The sequence below is a fragment of the Sus scrofa genome, chromosome 7 (assembly GCF_000003025.6).
Source record: "Sus scrofa isolate TJ Tabasco breed Duroc chromosome 7, Sscrofa11.1, whole genome shotgun sequence".
In the NCBI taxonomy this organism is placed as follows: domain Eukaryota; kingdom Metazoa; phylum Chordata; class Mammalia; order Artiodactyla; family Suidae; genus Sus; species Sus scrofa.
In genome coordinates this window covers 110655179-110679551 of record NC_010449.5, presented here as the reverse complement: position 1 = coordinate 110679551, position 24373 = coordinate 110655179, and the positions used below count along the sequence as shown (strand labels likewise).

At 38.5% G+C, this 24373-nt stretch overlaps 1 protein-coding gene across 1 annotated transcript in view; it reads left to right on the top strand.

Moving 5' to 3' along the window:
* Positions 1-24373, top strand: part of EML5 (echinoderm microtubule associated protein like 5) — a 193516-nt gene that overhangs the window by 25901 nt on the left and 143242 nt on the right. Inside the window, 2 exon segments of the mRNA XM_021099592.1 lie at positions 4668-4827; positions 22022-22120. Coding sequence (XP_020955251.1) covers positions 4668-4827; positions 22022-22120 — 259 coding nt within the window.

The following is a 24373-nucleotide window of genomic DNA, read 5'->3' as shown; positions in this document are numbered from 1 at the left end:
TAGAAAATTAATATAATTCACTGTATTAACACACTAAAGAAGGAAAATTATATGATCATCTAAGTAGATTCAGGAAAAGAATATAACAAAATTCAGCATCAGTTCATGTTTTTTTTAATGCTTAGTAAACTTAAGAGAGCCACTTTCTTAACTATAACAGCATCTGTTAAAAAAAAACAAACCCGGGAGTTCCCGTCGTGGCGCAGTGGTTAACGAATCCGACTAGGAACCATGAGGTTGCGGGTTCGATCCCTGCCCTTACTCAGTGGGTTAACGATCCGGCGTTGCCGTGAGCTGTGGTGTAGGTTGCAGACGCGGCTCGGATCCCGCGTTGCTGTGGCTCTGGCGTAGGCCAGTGGCTACAGCTCCGATTCAACCCCTAGCCTGGGAACCTCCATATGCCGCGGGAGTGGCCCAAGAAATAGCAACAACAACAACAGAAAGACAAAAGACAAAACAAACAAACAAACAAAAAAAACAAACCCTATAGCTAATATCATGTTTAATGGCGAGAGACTGCATGTTTTCCTTGCAAGATCAGGAAGAGGGATGTCCTCCCTTACCACTCCTAATTCAGCATTGTACTGGAAGTTCTAGCCAGTGCAATAAGGCAAGAAATACAGATAAAATACTTAGAGGAAAGGAAGAAATTAATTGCCTCTAAGTAACATTATTGCTTATAGAGGAAATTCCAAATAATCTACCAAACATACACACAGACTTCCTAAAACTAATAAATGAATTTAGCAAGGTTGTGGGATCCAGGGTCAACACACATAAGTCAGATTCTACATATTAGCAATGAACAACTAGAAACTGAAATTTAAAACAATACCATTTATAAGAACTAAAAAAAAAAAAGAAAAAAAACGAAGCTAAAAAAGAGCAAAGAAGACCTAAATAACAGAGGGATACATCATGTTTATGGATTGGAGGACTCGATATAGTTAAGATGTCAATTCTCAAATTGATCTGTAGATTTAATTCAATCTCAATCACAATCCCAACAGGATACTTTGAATATCTCTGTCCTATTGTATGTGGACTTAAACTATGAGGACCTTTGTGTTTTTCCTCCCTGATTTCTAAGTTTGGGAATGTTTTCCTCACACTACTTACTTTTCAATATATTTACTTTTTATAGATGAGAAAATAAAGCTAAGTAATTTACCCAGAAGCCTGTGAGAAAAGACCAAGTTCTGAACCTAGGTTTGTCTGATTTCAAAAGTTGTGGGTTGTTTTTTTTTTTTTTTTTTTTTTTTTTCCCCTCCTTTTATCGGAGTTCCTGTCGTGGCTCAGTGGTTAATGAATCCAACTAGGAACCACAAGGTTGCGGGTTTGATTCCTGGCCTTGCTCAGTGGGTTAAGGATCTGGCGTTGCTGTGAGCTGTGGTGTAGGTCGCAGATGCGCGCGGTTCGGATCCCACATTGCTATGGCTCTGGCGTAGACCGGCAGCTACAGCTGTGATTACACCCCTAGCCTGGGAACCTCCATATGCCATGGGAGTGGCCCTAGAAAAAGGCAAAAAGACCCCCCCAAAAAAAAAAAAGTTGTGGTTTTTTTCCTTCTTTCTTTTCTTTTTTCTTTTTTTCTTTTTTTTTTTTTTTCTTTTTAGGCTGCAACTGCAGCGTATGGAAGTTCCCAGGCTAGGGGTGGAGTCAGAGCTGTGGCTACCAGCCACAGCAGCAATGTGGGCTCCAAGCTGGGTCTGAGACCTACATCACAGCTCACAGTAACACCGTATCCTTAACCCATTGAGCAAGGCCAGGGGTCGAACCTGCATCCTCATAGATACAGTCGGATTTGTTACTGCCACAATGGGAACTCCCAGGATTTTCTGTATGAGATCATGTCATTTGCAAGCAGAGATAGTTTTACTTCGCCTTTATTTCTTTTCCTTGCCTAATTGTCCTAGCAAAAATATATAGTATGATATTGAATTTTTTTTTTTTTTTGTCTTTTTGCCTTTTCTGGGGCCCCTCCCGCAGCATATGGAGGTTCCCAGGCTAGGGGTCTAATCAGAGCTGTAGCTGCTGGCCTACGCCAGAGCCACAGCAACTCGGGATCCGAGCCGTGTCTGCGACCTACACCACAGCTCACGGGAATGCCAGATCCTTAACCCACTGAGCAAAGCCAGGGATTGAACCCACAACCTCATGGTTCCTAGTTGGATTCATTAACCACTGAGCCATGACAAGAACTCCAGTATAATATTGAATTGAAATGGCAAGAACTAACATCCTTACCTTTTTCCTATACTTATAGGTGGAACTTTCAGGCTTTCACCATTAAATGTGATGTTAGCTGTGTATTTTCATACATGCCCTTCATCAGGTTGAGGAAATTCTCATCAACACCTTGTCTGTTGTATGTTTTTGTTATGAAAGAAGTTGGATTTTTTTTTTTTTTTTTTTAGGGCTGCACCTATGGCATTTGGAAGTTCCCAGGCTAGGGGTCAAATTAGAGCTGTAGCTGCTGGCCTATACCACAGCCATAGCAACTCGGGATCCTTAACCCACTGACCGAGGCCAGGGATTGAACCTGTGTCCTTCATGGATACAAGTCAGATTCGTTTCCGGTTAGCCAAGACAGGAACTCCCAAGAGGTTGGATTTTTGTCAGATGCTTTTTATTTTTTTCTTTTTTGGCTACACCCGAGGCATGCAGAAGTTCCCAGGCCAGAGAGCAAACCCACGCCACAGCAGTGACCTGAACTGCTACAGTGACAATGCCAGATCCTTAACCTGCTGAGCCATAAGAGAATGGCATCTGTTGAGATGAACATGTATGGGGGCCTGGGGGTCCTTTACTAATATGATACACATTTTACATTTATTTTATTTTATTTTGTTTTAATATTTCGCTTTTAGGGCTGAATGTGTGGCATATGGAAGTTCCCAGGTTAGAGGCTGAATCAGAGCTACAACTGTTGGCCTACACAACAGCCACATCTGAGTCACATCTGACTTACACCACAGCTCATGACAGTGCTGGATCCCTTAACCCACTGAGTGAGGCCAGGGATCGAACCGCGTCCTCATGGTTACTGGTTGGAGTAATCGTTACAGCTGAGCCCCCACAGGAACTCCACATTGATTTTAATATGTTGATGCAATCTTCCATTGTCAGTTTTCTTCCCGCTCACTAGTTTTTCACTTAGTAGTCCCTGGCTTGATGAATACCACCTCAAGCCATCCAGATGCCCAAACCAAAAACCCAAGAAACATCTTAGACCCCTCTCTTTCCCTTAGTCCCTACATTCCAATCTGTTAATTCTGTTTTAATAACCTCCTAACTTTTCCCTCTTTCAGTTCATCCTCTACTCTGGTATCAGGAGTGATTTTTTTTTTCCTCCCAAAGGAGAATCTGATCATCTAAATATTCTTGTAGAAAAATGTATCAAGTAGAAATTTATATTCATTCCCTGCCTTCTGCTGATATACATAAACCATTACCAACTGTTTTGGCCTTTGTCTTGTTTTTAAAGACTTATAGACTACTTTCTGTGAATTATGGGTGACTTTTCTGTTTTTTAAAGTGGAATGTGTAATATTAATGTTATCATAAGAGTGCTGCTAAATGCTATTTTTATACACTAAGATTTGGTCTAACTTTATACAATAAAAGAGTAAATGGGGAGTTCCCATCGTGGCACAGCGGAAATGAATCTGACTAGAAACCAGGAGGTTGCTGGTTTGATCCCTGGCCTCGCTCAGTGGGTTAAGGATCCGGCGTTGCCATGAGCTGTGGTGTAGGTCTCAGATGCAGCTCGGATCCCGTGTTGCTGTGACTGTGGCGTAGGTCAGTGGCTACAGCTCTGATTAGACCCCTAGTCTTGGAACCTCCATATACTATGGTGCGGTCCTCAAAAGCCAAAAAAAAAAAAAAAAAAAGGAGTAAATGGCAGAGAGGGCTTAAAAACAGATGACCACCAAATGAGAAAATGGTATGTGGTAGGGTTGGTGCAGATTTGTTGCTGTGGTTCAGTTGACTCCTTGTAAGAATGCTCTTTTTTTTGAGAAGTTCATATACACTATATTGTATTACAGGGATTATGAAGTCTGTCATCAACTATTTATTAGCTTAACCATTGAAGTAGTAATTCTTAGCTTGGATTTTTAGGATTTTTATGGAAGTTATTTTTTTATTTTTTATTTTTTTTGTCTTTTTGCCTTTTCTAGGGCCACTCCCTCGGCATATGGAGGTTCCCGGCTAGGGGTCTAATCGGAGCTGTAGCCGCTGGCCTACGCCAGAGTCACAGCAACTCCAGACCCAAGCTGCATCTGCGACCTACACCACAGCTCATGGAAATGCCAGATCCTTAACCCACTGAGCAAGACCAGGGTTCGAACCCAAAACCTCATGGTTCCTAGTTGGATTCGTTAACCACTGAGCCACAACAGGAACTCCAGTGGAAGTTACTTTAAATCCAAAGTAACTTAAATGGATAAATATTTGAAGTCTAATTTTTACATTGGTATGAAAATTCTATAAGCAATTTTTAATCTGTTTGTTGGAATTTCCTTGTGGCACAGTGGGTTAAGGATCTGGCATTGTCACTGCAATGGCTTGGGTTGCTGCTGTGGTGCAGGTTCTATTCCTGGCCTGGGAACTTTTGTATGCTGTGAGTGCAGCCAAAAAAAAAAATCTCTTTATTTATTTTTCAGCCTTGCATTGCATCCTGAACGAGTATTGGTAGCAACAGGACAAGTTGGGAAAGAGCCTTATATCTGTGTTTGGGATTCATACACTCTGCAGACCATATCAGTTCTAAAGGATGTTCATACACATGGTATAGCCTGCTTAGCATTCGACTTAGATGGACAGGTATGTGATGATTTTTTTCTCTTTCTAACCTATAGTGTTTAATGTGAACTATAAGAAATTATTATAAATCTATAAATATTAAATTAGAAAGCAATTGATGGAAAGAATTTGTTCAAGGTGGAAGTGGGTAGATGGGGTGAGTGGTAGATGTAAATAAGAAAAAGAATAATGAGGTTTTTTTATCATTGTATCCAGAACTTCTCAGCTAAATTAATTCTGTGAAAGCCAAATGATTCTGTCTCAGTAGAATATTTCTTGGTTGTTCTGGAAAATTTTACATACAGTGCCTTTCCAGGTAGTACATATTGATAGGAAAGATGGAAGATATTTTAAGAAAATGAAGTTTCTCTAAGTAGAGCTGTATATGTTTTAATTTTCAGTTATTTTTAAAGTTTCTATTAAAATTACATTTTTAAATGAAAATAGTTAAGCAGTCTTATAAGCTATTTCTATATAAAATCAAAGTTTATAACAAAAGATATAAACAAATCAATTCCCAAATTATTATTTACTTCTATTGATTGATTTTTTAAAAAAAATTAAGCCAAGAGCTCTTTTGTGGTGCTTTCATTGAACTCGTTATACCTAAAACACATTTAAGAAGTGGTAAGAAGTTGGATTTTGCAGATGTAGTTAATTTATAGTTTTTGAAAGTTTTACATGAAAATTAGACTTTAAAAAACTTTTAGAAAAATTTTAGTTACCTGCTTGCTTTTCATTCTTAAAAATGATTTTGTAGATTGGTATTTTATAGGAACAGATTACATTTTGGTCTAGTTACTTGAAAATGATATCCAGTAGATGTTTTGTTTATATCTCTGAGGAACAGTTTCTCTGAGTAGCATAGATTAATATGACTTTATGTTAAGAGTCTGGTAAGAGCTCTGTTAAGATTTAACTAAGCTCTTTTATTTGGGGGGAAATGTGCTTTCGGGTTTAGAATCACTGTAGCAGTGATTGGCAATTCTAGAACCTTAATTTGTGTTCCATATTTGCTGTTATTTTTCAAGTCCCTTAATGTCCTCATATCAGAATTTCATTTTCTTTTTTAAAAGGAAGAGAATAATATCTTATTTCATAGGAGATTATATTTTATGAAACAAACCAACAAAGTTGTTTTTAAAAATCATTTACCAAAAGGTATTATGATATCCAAGGTGTTTTAACTATAAATGTCTATATACTTTAAATACAGGTGTTTTGTTCTATTTTATTTTATTTATTTATTTATTTGCTTTTTAGAGCTGTGGGTGTGGCATATGGAAATTCCAAGGCTAGGGGTCAAATTGGAGGTACAGCTGCCACCCTACACCACAACCACAGCAATACCAGATCTGAGCTGCGTCTGCAACCTACACCACAGCTCATTGCAATGCTGGATCCTTAACCCACTGAGTGGGGCCAGGGATTTAACCTGCATCCTCATGGATACTAGTTGGGCTTGTTTCCACTGAGCCACAACAGGAACTCCTAGATGTTTTATTCTTAATTTTAAAATTGCCCTTTCTAGATGTAATGTATTGCATTGCTACGGAATTTCTCTTATATATACAAGAAGAAATCATGCCCACAGCTTTTACTAGTTGAAAGATTTTAATGTTGCCTACTTTAAACAATTTATAAGGAAAGTCTTGGGTACATGAGTTTTATTATCACAGGTCTTTATGAGAATGTGTTACTTTAAAATGTAGGCTTATAAAAAAACCTAATAGCTAAAACTTACTGAGCACATACTAAGTGCCAGGCATTGTGATAAGCCTGCATTCTCTCATTTAATCCTCACAGCAGTCCTGTGAAATAGATATTATTATTATCTCTATTTTACAGATAAAGAAACTGAGACTTAGAGAGGTTAAATAACTTGCCCCAGGTTACACAGCTAGTAAATGGAGCCAGAGCGGGAACTCAGGTCAGTCACACTCAAAAGCTCATATTTTTAACCACAATGCTCTACTGCCTCCCAAATATGGAACTTAGGAGGTGGTTATTTATATTTCAGGCAGAATTCATCAATCTTAAGTACAGTTAAAACTTGTAAGGAACTGGTACCAAGTGAAGATTAAGTTAAGAGAATTTCTGAAATTATGTTACTGAGAAGATGCTTTAATTAAAAAACATATTTCAGAACATATCTATTCACTAATATCTATAAGCTGTTTATGAAATACCAACTAGTAAATACTGTGTAATTTTTACGTTTTCTACTACATTTGAAACTGTAAGTGAACAATTAAGATTTACCCAATGAATGAGTTTCCCTGTTGATAGTATGCTGAATTTTCTTTTCCCAAAGGGTTTTTCTAAATGGATTGACTGTTCATGCTAATACTGGAAGTCTACCTTACTGAGAATAATTAGGGCATGAAAAGGCTATATAAGTCCATATCAAACAGGGAGTAAAATTTCTTAGTAAATGAGAGAGAGTGGGTATGAGGTGGGGAATTTGATACTTTATCTTGAAAATACAATCATAATTTATAAAAACACATTCCCATATTTAGCAAAATCTAAGTTAAAACTCTGCAGATACATATAATGAGCTAAGACTAAAGTTGATTTTTTAACCTAATTTTCTCAATTATATGCTGGTACAAAATAAAATGCTTTTGTTTATCTTTGTTGTTTGGCAGTGATTATGAAGATAGTCACTTTTGCAAAAATATTAGAGGAATTCACTGATATTTCAGATTGTTTTAGTAATCTCTGGATATCTAGATATCCCTCAAGTGCTTATTGTATTATTCTGAGTTCTCTTCTACTGCTCTGCCAGATCCTAGTTTCTAATGGGTTTATGTATGATTTGACCAGTATTTACTCCATTAAGCCCTGGATATTTTGTACAATTTGTGATTTTTTATATTGTGACGCTTGTAACAACTAGTCCTTATGTAATAAATACTGAGATCCCAAGAATCCCCCCCACCCCCATGCTAGAGTCTTTTAGGTTTGATTGTCTGTTATTTAAATATGTTTCACAATTATAGGAACTCATGGATACATCTAGTTGTGTCTATTAAGACACTTCTCTCATTTGAGTATTTAGTGTGCTAGAGACCCTTGAACAACACAGGGATTAATCTGCATAGAAATTATAGTCAGCCCCTCATATTCATGACTGCTCTGCATCTGTGGATTCAGCCATCCGGGGACCATATAGTACTATAGTATTTACTACTGAAAAAGATCTGTGTGTTAAGTGGACCCAGGAAGTTCAGCTCTACGTTGTTCAAGGGTCAACTATACTTCCAGTTTAATTAGTGGACACAGCCAAGATTGTGTTTGGGAATAGGATCAGGAGGAATAGGATAGAGGCATTTTATCCGGTTTTCTTTCTCCCTATCTGACAGTTATTTCTTAGTTATCTTGAAAGGAGCTATTCCTTCTGCCTGCTTCTTAAATGCCAGTGTTCCTATGAGTCTGTTGCCCCCCTCTTGACCCTCCCCCTCATTGTACTTATTCTCTTTAGGTGACTAGCAAGATCCATGACTTTACTTTGACTCCTGTATCAGTTAACAGTGGCCCTGGCATTTTTTCTCAACTCCATATACCCTCCTTGAATGTCATATAGATATACTATTTTTTTTTTTAATTTTTTATCTTTTTGCTATTTCTTGGGCCGCTCCCACGGCATATGGAGGTTCCCAGGCTAGGGGTCGAATCGGAGCTGTAGCCACCGGCCTACGCCAGAGCCACAGCAACGTGGGATCCGAGCCGCGTCTGCGACCTACACCACAGCTCACAGCAACGCCGGATTGTTAACCCACTGAGCAAGGCCAGGGACCGAACCCGCAACCTCATGGTTCCTAGTCAGATTCGTTAACCACTGCGCCACGACGGGAACTCCCAGATATACTATTTATTACACAATTAAAACTGAATTCTCTTTATTCCAGCTCATTAAAAAATAAAGCTTATTATTTCCCCTAGCTCTGGCCTACCTCTCCAGTCTTGTCTGCTGCCGTTTCTCAGTTGGCAGCTCCTCTCCTCAGCCACACCAAAGTACTAGCTCTTTCCTGAGAGCACCATGACCTCTCTGATCTTGATATCCTTTGGTCTGAAATGCACTTTCTCTTATTTTTCTACCCCAAAATTTCTTACTGTCTTCCAAAATATAATTAAAGCATTACTTTCAATGGAAAACTTTCTGTATGCTCTTCTTCACCTGTGACGAAGGATGATAAAGTAAAAAAAAAAAAAGAAAGAAAACTAGGAGAGGGGGTGCTATTTACTTGGTTATTTCTGCCTTTTCCCCCTCTGCTACTATTTAACCTGTGGTCAGGGAGGTTGGTTTGGGCCACAATATGTTTATCAGGGCTGCAGATATGTTCCCAGGTCTATTTTGTTACTGCCTGTACAGAGCTAGATGCTCTGGGGTTCTTTGGAGGTACATGGAGTTTTAGAACTTTGGGCCAGGAAGCAGGATCAAGGTTGCAGAGGAGTAAGACATGGCACTCACCTTCTCCCAGAAACACATTTTAAAAAACCGATCTACATGTAGAACAGTTACAGAACATCTACTGAATGCTGGCAGAAGACCCTAAATCTCCATAAAGGGCAAGAAACCCTCCAAATAACTGGGCAAAACAAAAAGAAAAGAGAGAGAGAAGAGAAAAAAAAAAGGAATCAGGGTGGGAACAGGACTCCGGAGAGAGAGCTGTGAAAGAGGAAAAGAACTTGCACCCTGAGAGGACACCTGGCCAGAGGATCAGCTGGGACAGAGATGGGGAACCTCAAAGCATTGGAGAAAAGCTCAACAGCCAGACTGAGGAGGGCAAAGCAGAAAGTGCCACACAGACCATTGGTACCACTGCCCCCAGACACCATAGCCTGAGATGCTCCAGAAGGGGCTGGGTACTGAGATTCAGGCTCCAGAGGTCAGCTCCAGGGAGGGGAGAGGACTAGGTTGGCTGTGTGGAGATAGCTGGAGGGGCTAAGGAGCTATGCGCCATGGCCTGGGGAGCCGAGTGCCACAGCCAAGGGAGTGCAAAAGGAGGCCTGGGCCCACAGAAGAAGCAGGGCGCCATAGTTGGTGAGGGCCAGAGCTGCCATAGGAATATCTTTCCCTGTGCATGTGTGGGCTCTCAGGTGGTGGGGTGTCTCTTGCATGGGCTGTGGGACAAACCACAGCAGCCGTCTCAGACTCCAGAGGTAGGCAAGACTCACTACCACTAGGGATCTGTGAACAGGCACCACCTGCAGCCCAGTCATCTCAGGGGTCAGCATCAAGGACGGCACTGCAACCAAGAGCCACCTGTTGCCCTCACTCCCCTGAGAACACACAAACCCTGCTGTTGCTGCTGCCAAAGCTCTGGGTGCTGCCTACACCTCCCTGAGGGTCACTGCCACTTGCCAGGGCCCTGCAACCAGGAGCAGCCTGCACCACCTTCCCACAGGTCCTCACCATTGTCAAAGGCCTAGCAACAAGGCACTGGCTACAGGCCCTGCCCATTGCCTCCATCTTCCTGGAAGAAAGTGCAGGCCATACAGTGGCACACCCCTCATCAAGGGGGTAACAGCCTGCACACACTGAGGAAAGAGACAGAAGACATCCAAACCAAAAGCAGCCCTCATGCCAAAAAAAAAAGAGCACCAGGGTGCTCTCACATATAAATAGCCCTCCAAGACTACTGGAGTTGTTTTCCCTAAACTCACAGAATAAGAAAAATATAAGCAAAATGAAGAAGCTCAAGAACCATCCCCAGTTATAAGAACAGGAGAATTCCCCTGAAGGAGCAAACAACAAAACAGACCTCTACAGTCTAGTGGACACTGAGTTCAAAAAGGAGAGTTGAGTTTCCACTGTGGCGTAATAGAATCTGCAACATTTTGGAAGTGCTAGGACACAGGTTTGATCCCTGGCCCAGTGTAGTGGTTTAAGGAAGATCCAGCATTGCTGCATCTGCAGCATAGGTGACAATTGCAGCTCAGATCGGATCCCTAGCCTGGGAATTCCATATGCCGTGGGGCAGCTGAAAATAGAAAAAAAAAAAAAAAAGAGAGAGATGATGAAACTATTGAAGGAATTAGCAGATAAGAATAATAATACAGATTGCTTTAAAAAGAAACTAGACAATATAAGGAGGAGCCAAGAAAAATTAGGAAATTTATTTGCAGAGATGTGAGCTGAGTTAAAGGCATTGAAAAGCAGAATGAATAATGCAGAGGAAAGAATAAATGAAGATAGAATAATGGAAATGACCCAATCAGGACAGCAGACAGAAAACCAAATGAAAAAACATGAAAACACTCTCAGAGATCTATGGCATAAAATAAAGCAGGCCAATCTGTGCATAATAGGGATTCCAGAAGGTGAAGACAAAGAGGATTGAAAATACATCTGAAGAAATTATAGCTAAAAATTTCCAAATCTAATGGAAACAGCTATCAAGACACAGGAAGCACAGAGGGCCCCAAACAAGTTGAACCCAAACAGACCCACACCAAGGCGTATAATAAAATGGCAAAAGTTAAGGGTAAGGAGAGGATTCTAAAGGCAGCAGGAGAAAGACAAAGAGTTAACTGTAAGGGAACAACCTAAGGCTATCAGCTGATTTCTCTACAGAAACACTGCTGTCCAGAAGAGAGTGGCAGGATGTAGTCAAAGGTCTTAAAGGGAAAAATTTGCAGCCTAGAATACTCTACCCACCAAGATTCTCATTTAACATAGAAGGAGAAATAAAGATGTTCTCTAAACAAGTAGAAACTAAAAGAATACAGCAATACGAAACCCATTCTAAAAGACATACTGAAAGGTCTCCTCTAAATAGGAAAGAAGTAAGAAGATATAGAATGGAGGAAATCACAACTGGAAAGTAATCACTTAACTAAGCCAATATACAGATCTTTTATATATAAAAGAATGTGTTTGAGCCTATATTATCCTCAGGCTAAAGCAGGCAGATATAGGAAGGAGTTAACATACTTGAAAAATAGGACAACCACAATTCAAAACCAAACAATACATTCACAAGAACTAAAGAGAAGAGGACACAAGCATAAAATAAAAGGAAATCATCCAATCAAAAAAAAAGAACAAAGGAGAAACATAGAATCAACATGAAAACAAGGTTTAAAATGGCAATATACATATTTATCAATAATTACCTTAAATGTAAATGGACTGAATGCTCCAATCAAAAGACATAGAATGGTAGAAAGGATATTTAAAAAACAAGAACCTAGAAAGTTCCCGTTGTGGCTCAGTGGTAACAAGCCCGACTAGTATCCATGAGGATGTGGGTTCGATCCCTGGCCTTGCTCAGTGGGTTAAGGATTCAGCATTGCTGTGAGCTGTGTTGTAGGTCATAGACGTGGCTCTGATCTGGCGTTGCTATGGCTGTGGTGTAGACTGGCAGCAGTAGCTCCAGTTCGACCCCTAGCATGGGAACTTCTATATGCTGCAAAAAAAGAAGAAAAAAGAGCCTACAATATGCTGCCTACAAGAGGCTCACCTTAGGGCAAAGGACACACATAAATTGAAAGTGAGGGGATGAAAAAGATTATTTCATGAGAAGGGAAATGACAGAAAAATGGGAGTTGCAGTACTCAGACAAAATAGAGTTTAAAATAAAGGCCATATAATACTCAGCCATAAAAAAGAATGACATAATGCCATTTGCAGCAACATGGATGGAACTAGAGAATCTCATACTGAGTGAAATGAGCCAGAAAGACAAAGACAAATACCATATGATATCACTTATAACTGGAATCTAATATCCAGCACAAATGAACATCTCCTCAGAAAAGAAAATCATGGACTTGGAGAAGAGACTTGTGGCTGCGTGATGGGAGGGGGAGGGAGTGGGAGGGATCGGGAGCTTGGGCTTATCAGACACAACTTAGAATAGATTTACAAGGAGATCCTGCTGAATAGCATCGAGAACTTTGTGTAGATACTCATGTTGCAATAGAAGAAAGGGGGTGGGGAATGTAATTGTAATGTATACATGTAAGGATAACCTGACCCCCTTGCTGTACAGTGGGAAAATTAAAAAAATTATAAAAAAAAGAAAAAAGAAAAAAAAATAAAGGCCATAAAAAAGACAAAGAAGGACACTAATGATAAAAGGATCAATTCAAGATATTATACTTGGCAGTATGTATGCTCTTAACACAGGAGCACCCACATATATACACAAATACTGACAGACATAAAAGGAGAAATTTATGCGAATACAATAATAGTAGGCGATTTTAACACCTCACTTGCATGGACAGATTCTCTTATTGACAGAAAATCAATAAGGCAACAGGGATTCTGAGACGCAATAGAATAGTTACACTTAACTGATATTTTCAAGAAATTACATCCAAAAAGACCCAGGATATATATTCTTTTCAAGTGCACATGGAATATTCTCAAGGACTGATCGCATACTGGGGCACAAAACTAACCAACAAATTTAAGAGTATAGAAATTATTTCAGGCATCTTCTCTGATCACAGTGGCATAAAACTAGAAATTAACCACAGAAAAGGAAATGAGAAAAAACTGACCACATGGAGACAAAACAACATGCTACTAAGTAAACCAATGGGTCAACGAAATCAAAAGGGAAATTAAAAAATAGCTCGACAAATGATTATGAAAATACAACCCTTCAAAATCTATGGGATGCCACAAAAGCACTTCTTAGAGGGAAGTTCAGAGCGATACAGGCCTTCCTTAAAAAAGATGAAAAATCTCAAGTCAGCAATTTCACCACCACTTAGAAAGAATTAGAAAAAGAAGATCAAACAAAACCTAAATTCAGCAGAAGGAAGGAAATCATAAAGATCATAGAGGAAATCAATAAACTAGAGATTCAGAAAACAGTAGAAAAAAAAATCAGTAAAACCAAGAGATGGTTCTTTGAAAGGGTAAACAAAATTGACAAACCTCTGGCCAGACTCACCACAAAGAAGAGAGAGAGAACCCAAACTAGCAAAAGAAGAAATGAAAAAAAGAGGAGTTCCCGTTGTGGCTCAGCAGTTAACAACTCTGACAGGCATCCATGAGGATGTGGGTTCAATCCCTGGCCTTGCTCATTGGGTTAAGGATCCGGCATTGCTGTGAACTGTGGTGTAGGTTGCAGACGCAGCTTGGATCCCATGTTTCTGTGGCTGTGGTGTAGGCCGACAGCTTCAGCTCCAGTTCAACCCCTAGCCTGGGAATCTCCGTATGCCATGGGTATAGCCCTAAAAATATGAAAAAATAAAAATAAAAAAGGAGAAATCTCAAAGAATACTGCAAAATACAAAAAAAAAAAACCCAAATAACAAAGACATAAAACTGCAAACAATCATATGCCAACACATTTAACACCCTAGAAGAAATGGACAACTTTCTAGAAACATATAGCCCACCAAAACTGAATCAAGAAGAAATAGAGCATTTGAACAAACCTAGAAGTGAAATTGAGTATGTAGTAAAAACTACCTCTAAAAACAAAAGTCCAAGAGCACCAGATGGCTTCACAAGCGAATTCTACTAAACATACAAAGAAGAGCTTATACCCATCCTTCTTAAACTTTTCTGAAAGATTGAAGAAGAAGGAACACTTCCAAAGACATTCTGTGAAGCTGCCATCACCCTAACACCAAAACCAGACAAGGATATTAGGACCCAAAACCAAAAACAGAATATTAGAGGCCAATATCTTTGAGGAATATAGATGCAAAAATTCTCAACAAAATTTTAGCCACCTGAATCCAACAACACATAAAAAAGATCATATGCCACGACCCAAGTGGGTTTCATCCCAAGTTCACCAGGATGGTTCCACATAGGCAAATCAGTCAATGTCATACACCACATTAATAAATGAAAAGTCAAAAGCCATATCATCATTTCAGTAGATGCAGAAAAAGCATTTGACAAGATCCAACATCCATGCATGATAAAAACTCTTACCAAAGTGGATATAGAGAGAACTTAACATAATAAAGCCATTTCTGACAAACCCACAGCAAGTATTATACTCAACAGAGAAAAGCTGAAAGCCTTCCCAGTAAAATCTGGCACAAGACAAGGATGCCCACTCTCTCCACTTTAATTCAACATAGTGCTAGAATTCCTAGCTACAGCAATCAGACAACCAAATAAAAGATATCCAAATTGGAAGAAAAGAGGTAAAATTGTCACTCTATACAGATGACATGATACTGTATATAAAAAACCCTAAGGACTCCATACAAAAACTACTCATACTGATCAATGAATTCAGCAAAGTAGCACAATATAAGATTAACATTCAGAAATCAGTAGCATTTCTGTATACTGACAATGAAATATTGGAAAAGGAATATAAAAAAACAATACCTTATAAAATTGCACCTCCCAAAAATTAAATACCTAGGAATAAACCTGACCAAGGAGGTGAAAGACTTATATCCTGAGAACTATAAGACATTAATCAAGGAAATTAAAGAAGATTCAAAGAAATGGAAAGACATCCCATGCTCCTGGATTGGAAGAATTAATATCATTAAAATGGCCATACTATGCAAAGCAATCTACAGATTTAATGTGATCCCTATTAAATTACCCTTGACAGTATTCACAGAACTGGAACAAACAATCCATAAATTTATATGGAACCATAAAAGACCCAGAATTTCCAAAGCAATCCTGAGTTTAAAAAAAGAAACCAAACAGAAGGCATAACCCTCCCAGACTTCAGACAGTACTACAAAGCTGCAGTAATCAAGGCAGTGTGATACTGGTACAGAAACAGACATACAAAACCAATGGAACAGAATAGAGACTCCAGAAATAAACCCAGACACTTAGGGTCAATTAATCTTCGACAAGGGAGGCAAGAATATAAAATGTGAAAAAGACAGTCTCTTCAGCAAGTAGAGCTGGGAAAACTGGACTGTTGCATGTAAATCAATGAAACCAGAACACACCCTCACACCATGCACAAAAATAAACTCAAAATGGCTTAAATACTTAAACATAAGACAAGACACCATCAAACTCCTAGAAGAGAACATAGGCAAAACATTCTCTGACACCAGCCATGCAAATGTTTTCTTAGGTCAGTTTCCCAAGGCAGTAGAAATAAAAGCAAAAATAAACCTGTGGGATCTTTTCAAACTTAAAAGCTTTTGCACACCAACAGAATGTGTAAAAAAAGAAACAGTACAATGGGAAAAAATAATTGTAAATTGTGCAGTCAGCAAGGGCTTAGTCTCCAAAATATATAAACAACTCATATAAAACTCAGTAGCAAAAAACCAACAACCCGATTGAAAAATGGGCAGAAGACCTAAATAGACATTTCTTCAAAGAAGACATATGAATGGCCAACAGACACATGAAAGATGCTCTACATCACTAATTATTAGAGAAATGCAAATCAAAATTACCATGAGGTACAATCTCACACTGGTCAGAATGACTATCATTAATAAGACTACAAATAACAAATGCTGGAGAGGGTGTGGAGAAAAGGGAACCCTCCTGCACTGTTTTTTTTTCTTTTTCTTTTTTTTTTTTTTTTTTTTTTTTTTTTTGTCTTTTTGCCATTTCTTGGGCCTTTCCCATGGCATATGGAAGTTCCCAGGCTAGGGGTCAAATCAGAGCTGTAGCCACCAGCCTACGCCAGAACCACAGCAACGTGAGATCCGAGCCTCGTCTTCGACCTACACCCCAGCTCACGGCAATGCCGGATCCTTGACCCACTGAGCAAGGCCAGGGATCGAACCTGCCACCTCATGGTTCCTAGTCGGATTCGTTAAGCACTGCGCCATGACGGGAACTCCCCTCCTGCACTGTTGATAGGAATGTAAATTGGTACAATCACTGTGAAAAATGGTATAGAGTTACCTCAGAAAACTAAATATAGAACTACCATATATTATCCAACAGTCCCACTCCTGGGCATATATCCAGACAAAACTTTCATTCACAAAGACACATGCAGCCTTATGTTCATTGCAGCACTATTCACAATAGCCAAGACATGGAAACAACCTAAATGTCAATCGACAGTTGAATGAGTGGATTAAGCAGATGTGGTACATACACACAGTGGAAAACTACTCAGCCATAAAAAGAACAAAATGCCATTTGCAGCAACATGGATGGAACTAGAGATTCTCATACTGAGTGAAGTAAGTCAGAAAGAGAAAGACAGATATGATACCACTTATTTGTGGAATCTAAAATATGGCACAGATGAACCTATCTGCAGAACAGAAACAGACTCAGACATGGAGAGCAGACTTGTTGTTGCCAAGGGGGAGGGAGAGAGAGGGATGGACTGGAAATATGGGGTTAATAGATACAAACTATTGCATTTAGAATGGATGAGCCATGTGGTCCTGCGGTACAGCACAGGGAACTATATCCAGTCACTTGTGATAGAACATGAGGGAGTATAACCTGAGAAGAGTGTGCATAGATGTATGGCTGGGTCACTTTGCTGTATAGCAGAAATTGACAGAACATTTAAAATCAATTATAATAAATAAAAGCTCAAAAATGAAATAAAATAAATAAAGCTTTGGGCCAGTTGAGATCACTGTGTTTGTGATGAGCTTAGCCAAAGAGAAGAGGCGTTGATAGAATGGGCAGTGCCTCTCTAACAATTCCTCACTAACAGTGCCTCTCTAACAATTCCTTATTTGATAAAATTTTAATCTCTACACAGTATGCTTTAGCAAGAGGTACATATCTTTGTTTTAGCTAAGTATTTGCTGATACGCTCTGGTTTCCAAATATTAAAGACTCCCAGGAGGAACAAATCGCCTCTTCTACACTTGGGCTTTCTGCTAGTGTGATTGGATGGAGTTTCAGATACAAACTGTACTCTATCTTTTTATGTGAGCTATTCACTTTACCCGTTTGGGGATTTAAATGATAATAATTTGCAGAAACTTAACTAGGTTTATAAATGGATTTCTCATTCAGATAGGTAGAGGGCATGGGTTCTTAAAGTTAGTTCATGCTTATTGTAAACATAAGAATGATGCTAACAGTCATTTATGTAACATTACCCATGTGCCAGGTACTTTTCTAACTCCTTTATAAATGTTAAATCTTATATTAACCCTATAAGGTTCTTTTATTATCCTCACTTAACAGTTGATGAAACTAAGGTACAAAGAGGCTAAACAATTGCCCATAGTCATCCAGTTAGTGAGAGATGGAGCTAGTGTTTAAACAGTAGGCAGTCTGGTACCAGAACTTATGCTCTAAACCAGATGTTGGTAAAACGTTCTCTAGCAAGTCAGGTAGTAAATAAGTTTGTGAGCCATAAGGTTTCTGTACAGCTACTCCAGGTCTGCATTGTAGTCTGAAAGCAGTCATAGACAGCTTAGAAAAGAATGGGTGTGGCTATGTTCCGGTAAAATTCAATTTATGGAAATAGGGTGCAGGCCTGAGGGTTATAGTTTCCCCCTGCTTCTAAACCAGTGCTTTTCAAAGTATGTGTTGTAGGTTAGTCCTTGTGATTTCTTTAACTCTTCAGTTACTTAGAATTGTATTGTAGTTGACATATATTTGGAGGACTTTCTGCATAACTTTCTCTTATTCCGATTTAATTCTGTCTTTATCAGAGAATATACTCTCTATTTTAATTTTTTTAAATTTGTTTTGGCTTATTTTATGATTCAAACTTTTGTGGTCTTTGTGAAGTTTCTGGTACACTTTGAAGTTAATATAAAAATATATATTCTGCTGTTTCTTTTTTCTCTATTTATTTTGCTATTGTCATTAATTTTCTGTCTTTCATTTTCATTCATTTTACATGCTTTGTAAACGTCATAATATCTGGTGTTATTTTTGCCTTAAACAGTTATCAAAGAAAGTTGAAAAGATTTATTTACATATTTACCATTTGGGTACTTAATTTAAATTAAGTCTCTCTTTGGTATCATTTTCCTTCTGCCTAAAGAAACTTCTGTTATCATATATTATGCTGCACGTTTGTTGTTGGTGATAATTGTCTCTATTTACTTAAGAAGACTTAATTTTGACCTAGTTTCCAAAAGATTATTTTTGGTAAATATGCAATTCTATGTTGACTTTTTCCCCCACAGCACTTTAAAGAGGTTATTCACTGTCATCTAATGTGCATAGCTTCAGATGAGAAGTTGAGAATAATTTTTTTTTTTTAGGGCCTCACCCACAGCATGTGGAGGTTCCCAGGCTAGGGGTCTAATCAGACAGCCACAGGCCTACACCACACCCATAGCAATGCAGGATCCGAACCGTGTCTGTAGCCTACACCACAGCTCACGGCAGCGCCATATCCTTGACCGACTGAGTGAGGCCAGGGATCGAACCCGCAACCTCATGGTTCTTAGTCTGATTCGTTTCCACTGCTCCATGACGGGAATTCTTTTTTTTTTTTTTTTTTTTTTTTTTTTAACTCTTGCCAATTTATTTATTTTATTTTATTTTATTTTTTTTGTCTTTTTGCTATTTCTTGGGCCGCTCCCACGGCATATGGAGGTTCCCAGGCTAGGGGTCGAATCGGAGCTGTAGCCACCAGCCTACGCCAGAGCCACAGCAACATGGGATCTGAGCCCTGTCTGCAACCTACACCACAGCTCACGGCAACACCGGATCGTCAACCCACTGAGCAAGGCCAGGGACCAAACCCGCAACCTCATGGTTCCTAGTCAGATTTGTTAACTACTGCACCACGACGGGAACTCCCATGACGGGAATTCTGAGAATAATTTTTTAATCTTTGTTTCTACACACCAAAATTGTCGTCTTTTTTGGCTGCTTTCAAGATTTTTCTCCTTAGCACTGGTTTCAGAAGTTTGATGACCATGTTTGTTGATTTGTTTTTTCCTGTGTGTTTGATTATCCTGCTTGAAGTTTATTGAGAATCTTAGATTTGTGGGTTCATTTGTTTTTATCAAATTGAGAAAATTTTGGCCATTATTTCCATAGGTTTGTTTTGTTTTTCTTTTCTTCCATCTTTCTTCTCCTTTTGGAATCAAAGTTATTGGTATATTAGACCACTTGATATTTTTCTAGAAGTAACTAAAACTCTTAATTTTTTTTTCTTTTTGATAGTTTGTATTGCTATATCTTCAAGTTCGTTTATCTTTTCTTAATTGTCTTAATCTTTCAGAGTGAAATTTCATTTCAGATAATTAACATTTATCTTTATGAGTTCAACATATTTTTCTTTCATATATTCAATTTCTCTTTTTTTTATTTGTCTGTTTTAAAATAATTCTTGGGAGTTCCCTGGTGGCTCAGTGGTTTAAGGATATGGCATTGTCACTGCAGTGGCTTGGGTTGCCATTGTGGCATGGATTTGATCCCTGGCCTGGGAACTTCTATATGCTGTGGGTGCAGCCCCCCAAAAAAATTCTTGAGCATCTTGAACATTTCCATTTCAACAGTCAGTGTCCCCTAATTTAATCTTCCCTGTAATTCCTGGGTCTGTTTCTATTAATTGATTTTCCTTTTGGCTATTGGTCACATTTACATCTTTTTGTAAAACATATCCAGTAAGTTTTTATTGGATACTGAACATTGTGTATATTACATTCTGGATGCTGGATTTTGTTGTATCGCTTTAAAGCATTTTGGACATTGTTCTTACAGGTAGTTAAGTTCCTTTTGGATCAGTGTGATTCTTTTGCAAAGCTTGCTTTCAAGCCTTTTCTTGGTCAGGGGTGGAGCTTTTCCTCTAGGACTACTGGTTTAAGTCCACTACTCTAGTGCGACCCTCCTGGAATCTCTACTTAATACACACATGTATTCAATGATATATCTCCATTCTTGTGTTGGGAATTTGAGTGATGCTAACTCTTTGTACTCTCTGGGACTTGTTTGGCTGCAGCTCCCTAGGAATTCTTCTTTTTTTAGAATTTGTTCTTTGCATGGCCTCATCGATTTTACCCTGTGCATGTGAAAATTGATGTTCTCAAGGGGACCCAGAAAGAGATTTTCTAGAGAGCTTTCTCTGCTTTGCAAATTCCAGCCATCTCTAAACTCCAGGCTCTATCTTCTCAAATCAGCATGTCTTCTGGGCTTTATTTGGCTTCTACCTTTCTATACTATAGTCTGAAAATTGCCTTCTAGATGAAGGCTGAGACAATTGCAGAACTTACCTTGTTTGCTTCTCCCTCATTCAGAGTTTACAGTACTTCCTGTTATGAATGTCTAAAATATTTCTTTTATAATTTTGTACAGTTTTCCAACCATTTATGGCACGGGAGCAAGTTCAGATTCTGTTTCTTCCTCATGGCTAGAGGGCCACTCTTACGTTTTTTTAAACTTCTTTCATATTTCTATCTCACTGTCTCCTGTTTTCAACTCTGTCTCTTTATTCTCACTCATGGTCCCTTCTTTCTTTATCTTCCAGTAATTGGGTATGGGGGTTTGCTCATTTTAAAGTTTATTTTTATTGAACTTCTACTTGTAGGAATTCCTTGAGGAATGAGTTATTGGTTTTCCACATAATATTTATTTTTGCCTGTGCTCCATTATTGAAAACGTTTGAAAACTCTGTAACCCTTGGGATCACTCTAAATGAAAATTTTCATTTGAAGGATTCATGGTTAATGTGGATTTAGGCTATACCACTATATGAAGGTTGCTTGTGACTACATATTTTCAGGAAAATTTTTCTCCCCTTTCATGCATTGCTGTGCTTTTCTTTGAAAAGGGGTGGTTTCTTATTTTCTCCTAACTGAAGAATTTACTGCTTTGAAGGTCTGGAATTCAAATCCCAACCTTGGGCAGGCCCTGAACTTTATCTCCTATTTCTATTCAGCCTACAGAACAAAAATCAGGCTTACCTGGAGTTAGCTGATACCTTTAGAAAAGGGGTGTAGAAACTCTCTTACCTTCCAGGATTCCCATAGAAAATCACTTTATTTTTGTTAGCAGAAGTCGTAATTCCTTGAGAGTTCAACAGAGCATTTAAAAAGATATTTTAACATTTTATCTAGCATTTTTAGTTTTTGGCAGGGAAGATGTTTAGGGTATTTTGTCAGTCCTACTGTTAGAAATGGAAGTCTTCTGTTTCTTAATGTGAAGAACCACACATATGTGCAAATATTAGCAAGATGAAATACATCCAGCCTTTCTCTATGATGTCTGTAAAATACAAATGTGTAAGTTTTGATATTTATAATACCCATAAGTAGAATTTGTTTGCCATTTATAATTTGGTTCCTTTTTTTATCGTTTGTCTTTTTATTCTCTCTGAACTTCTTGGACATAATTCAGCGCTTGGTTTCAGTTGGACTTGATTCAAAGAATGCAGTTTGTGTTTGGGATTGGAAAAGAGGGAAAATGTTATCTATGGCTCCAGGTCACACAGATAGAGTAAGTATTCTCCTGTAATGGGTACTGGGTGGGAAGAGGCCAGAGAAGAGTCAGGATATTTTAAGTTTCTGTGTTTTGTTATTGCTAATTTTTCATATGTAATTAAAAATTTAAAGTGTAATTATAAATACTCATACAGTTTTAAAATACATATATGTATTGTAGTACTCAAAAAGATGATTTGATATTTATAGTGTTAGCATAAAACCTTTAACCTAGTGTTTGCTTCAGCAAAAATGATGAATTTTACATAATTAAAACCTAAATTTAAAAATTGAATGGTTCATGCCTAGGCTCTATTTAGTTTGGTTTATCACTAATTTATTATATACAAACCATAGTTAAGGTATGTAGTGTTGCTTTGTAACTAATTATGGACTAATACTAAGGTTTTTAGAGACCTAATGTTTTTTACTTTGGAAATAAGTTAAGTAGTCCTGGAATTCCTATTGTGGCTTAGCGGGTTAAGAAACCAACATAGTGTCCATGAGGATGTGGGTTCCATCCCTGGCCTTGCTCAGTGGGTTAAGGATCCGGCATTGCTGCAAGTTGCAACACAGGTCACAGATGTGGCTCAGCCACTGTGGCTTTGGCATAGACTGGCCGTGGCAGCTCAGGTTCGACCCCTGTCCTAGGAACTTCCATATGCCACAAGTGCAGCCCTAAAAAGAAAAAAAAAAAAGTATTCCTATTCCAAGTTGTATGAAATTTATGCAATGAATACCTTGTAGTCAGCTTTTTAATTAAATACCATACTACTTTTGTAAAAATGCATCACAAATTTTGCCATAAACTCTTTTAAAATGTCTTTTTTTAAATTTTTTTTTAAATTTTTTAGGGCTGCACCCGTGGCATATGGAGGTTCCCAGGCTAGGGGATGAATCGGAGCTGCAGTTGCCAGCCTATACCACAGCCATAAGCAACTTGGGATCCAAGCCACATCTGCGACTTACATCATAGCTCATAGCAACGTCGGATCCCTGACCCACTGAGCGAGGCCAGGGATCTAACCCACATCCCCATTGGATTCATTGGATTCATTGGATTCATTTCTACTGTGCCACAGTGGGAACTCCTGATTTTTCTGATGTATGGTAAAATCCTAACCTGAAACAGCACAGGAGGTATAGTCATTGATTGTATTCAGGAGGAATCTATCAATCTGTGAAAGCTGTATAAAAATTTGTTTATGTATTTGTATCTTGGAAAATAAACTCAGTTTTCAGCAGATTCTCAGAGGGGCCTATTGTATACAAACACAATTTGGATAATTATTAAAGTGTTAGGTACATTTTATTAGACAATTGTATATTCTGACTTACTTAGATCAAAGCATCTCAAACATTAGTACTTTCAATTTAGTTATTATGAAAGATGATACTCTTATTGGATTTTTTTTTTTTTTTTTTTTTTGCTTTTTAGGGCTGCACCTATGGCATATGGAGATTCCCAGGCTAAGGGTCGAATCGGAGCTACAGCTGCTGGCGTATGCCAGAGCCACAGCAATGCCAGATCAAAGCCACATCTGTGACCTGCTACACCATAGCTCATGGCAGTGCTGGTTCCTCAACCCACTGAGTGAGGCCAGGCATAGAACCTGCAACCTTACAGTTCCTAGTCGGATTTGTTTCCGCCGCACCATGATGGGAACTCCTGGAATTTTTTGAAGTATTTTTGTGGTTAGTATTTTATTTTATTTTATTTTATTTTATTGCTTTTTAGGGATGTACTTGCAGCATATGGAAATTCCCAGGCTGGGGGTCAAATTGGAGCTACAGCTGCTGGCCCATGCCACAGCCACAGCAACACAGGATCTGAGCTGTGTCTGCTACCTATACCGCAGCTCACAGCATTGCCGGATCCTCAACCCACTGAGCAAGGCCAGGGATTGAACCTATGTCCTCATAGATACTAGTCAGGTTTGTTTCCGCTGAACCACAATTGGAACTCTCCTGTGGTTAGTATTTTAACAGTGCATCAATATGTTTTTCATTAAATCTTATTAGGGTGAGTTGTTAAACATTAATTTATAAGATGTATTTTTTCTTGAGTATCGTTAAAGACTATCACTTTATAAATTTTTAGAGGTAGTAGCATCTTAGTTGATCATGTAGCCAGGTGTCAAAGAAATAATGGTGAAGACTACCAGATAGCAGAGTTGTTTTTTCCTATGAAATTATTTTTCAAATATTAAATTTTCTTTTATTTATTGTTAAAGTACATATTTCTAATGCATATCTTATTTCATTAGGG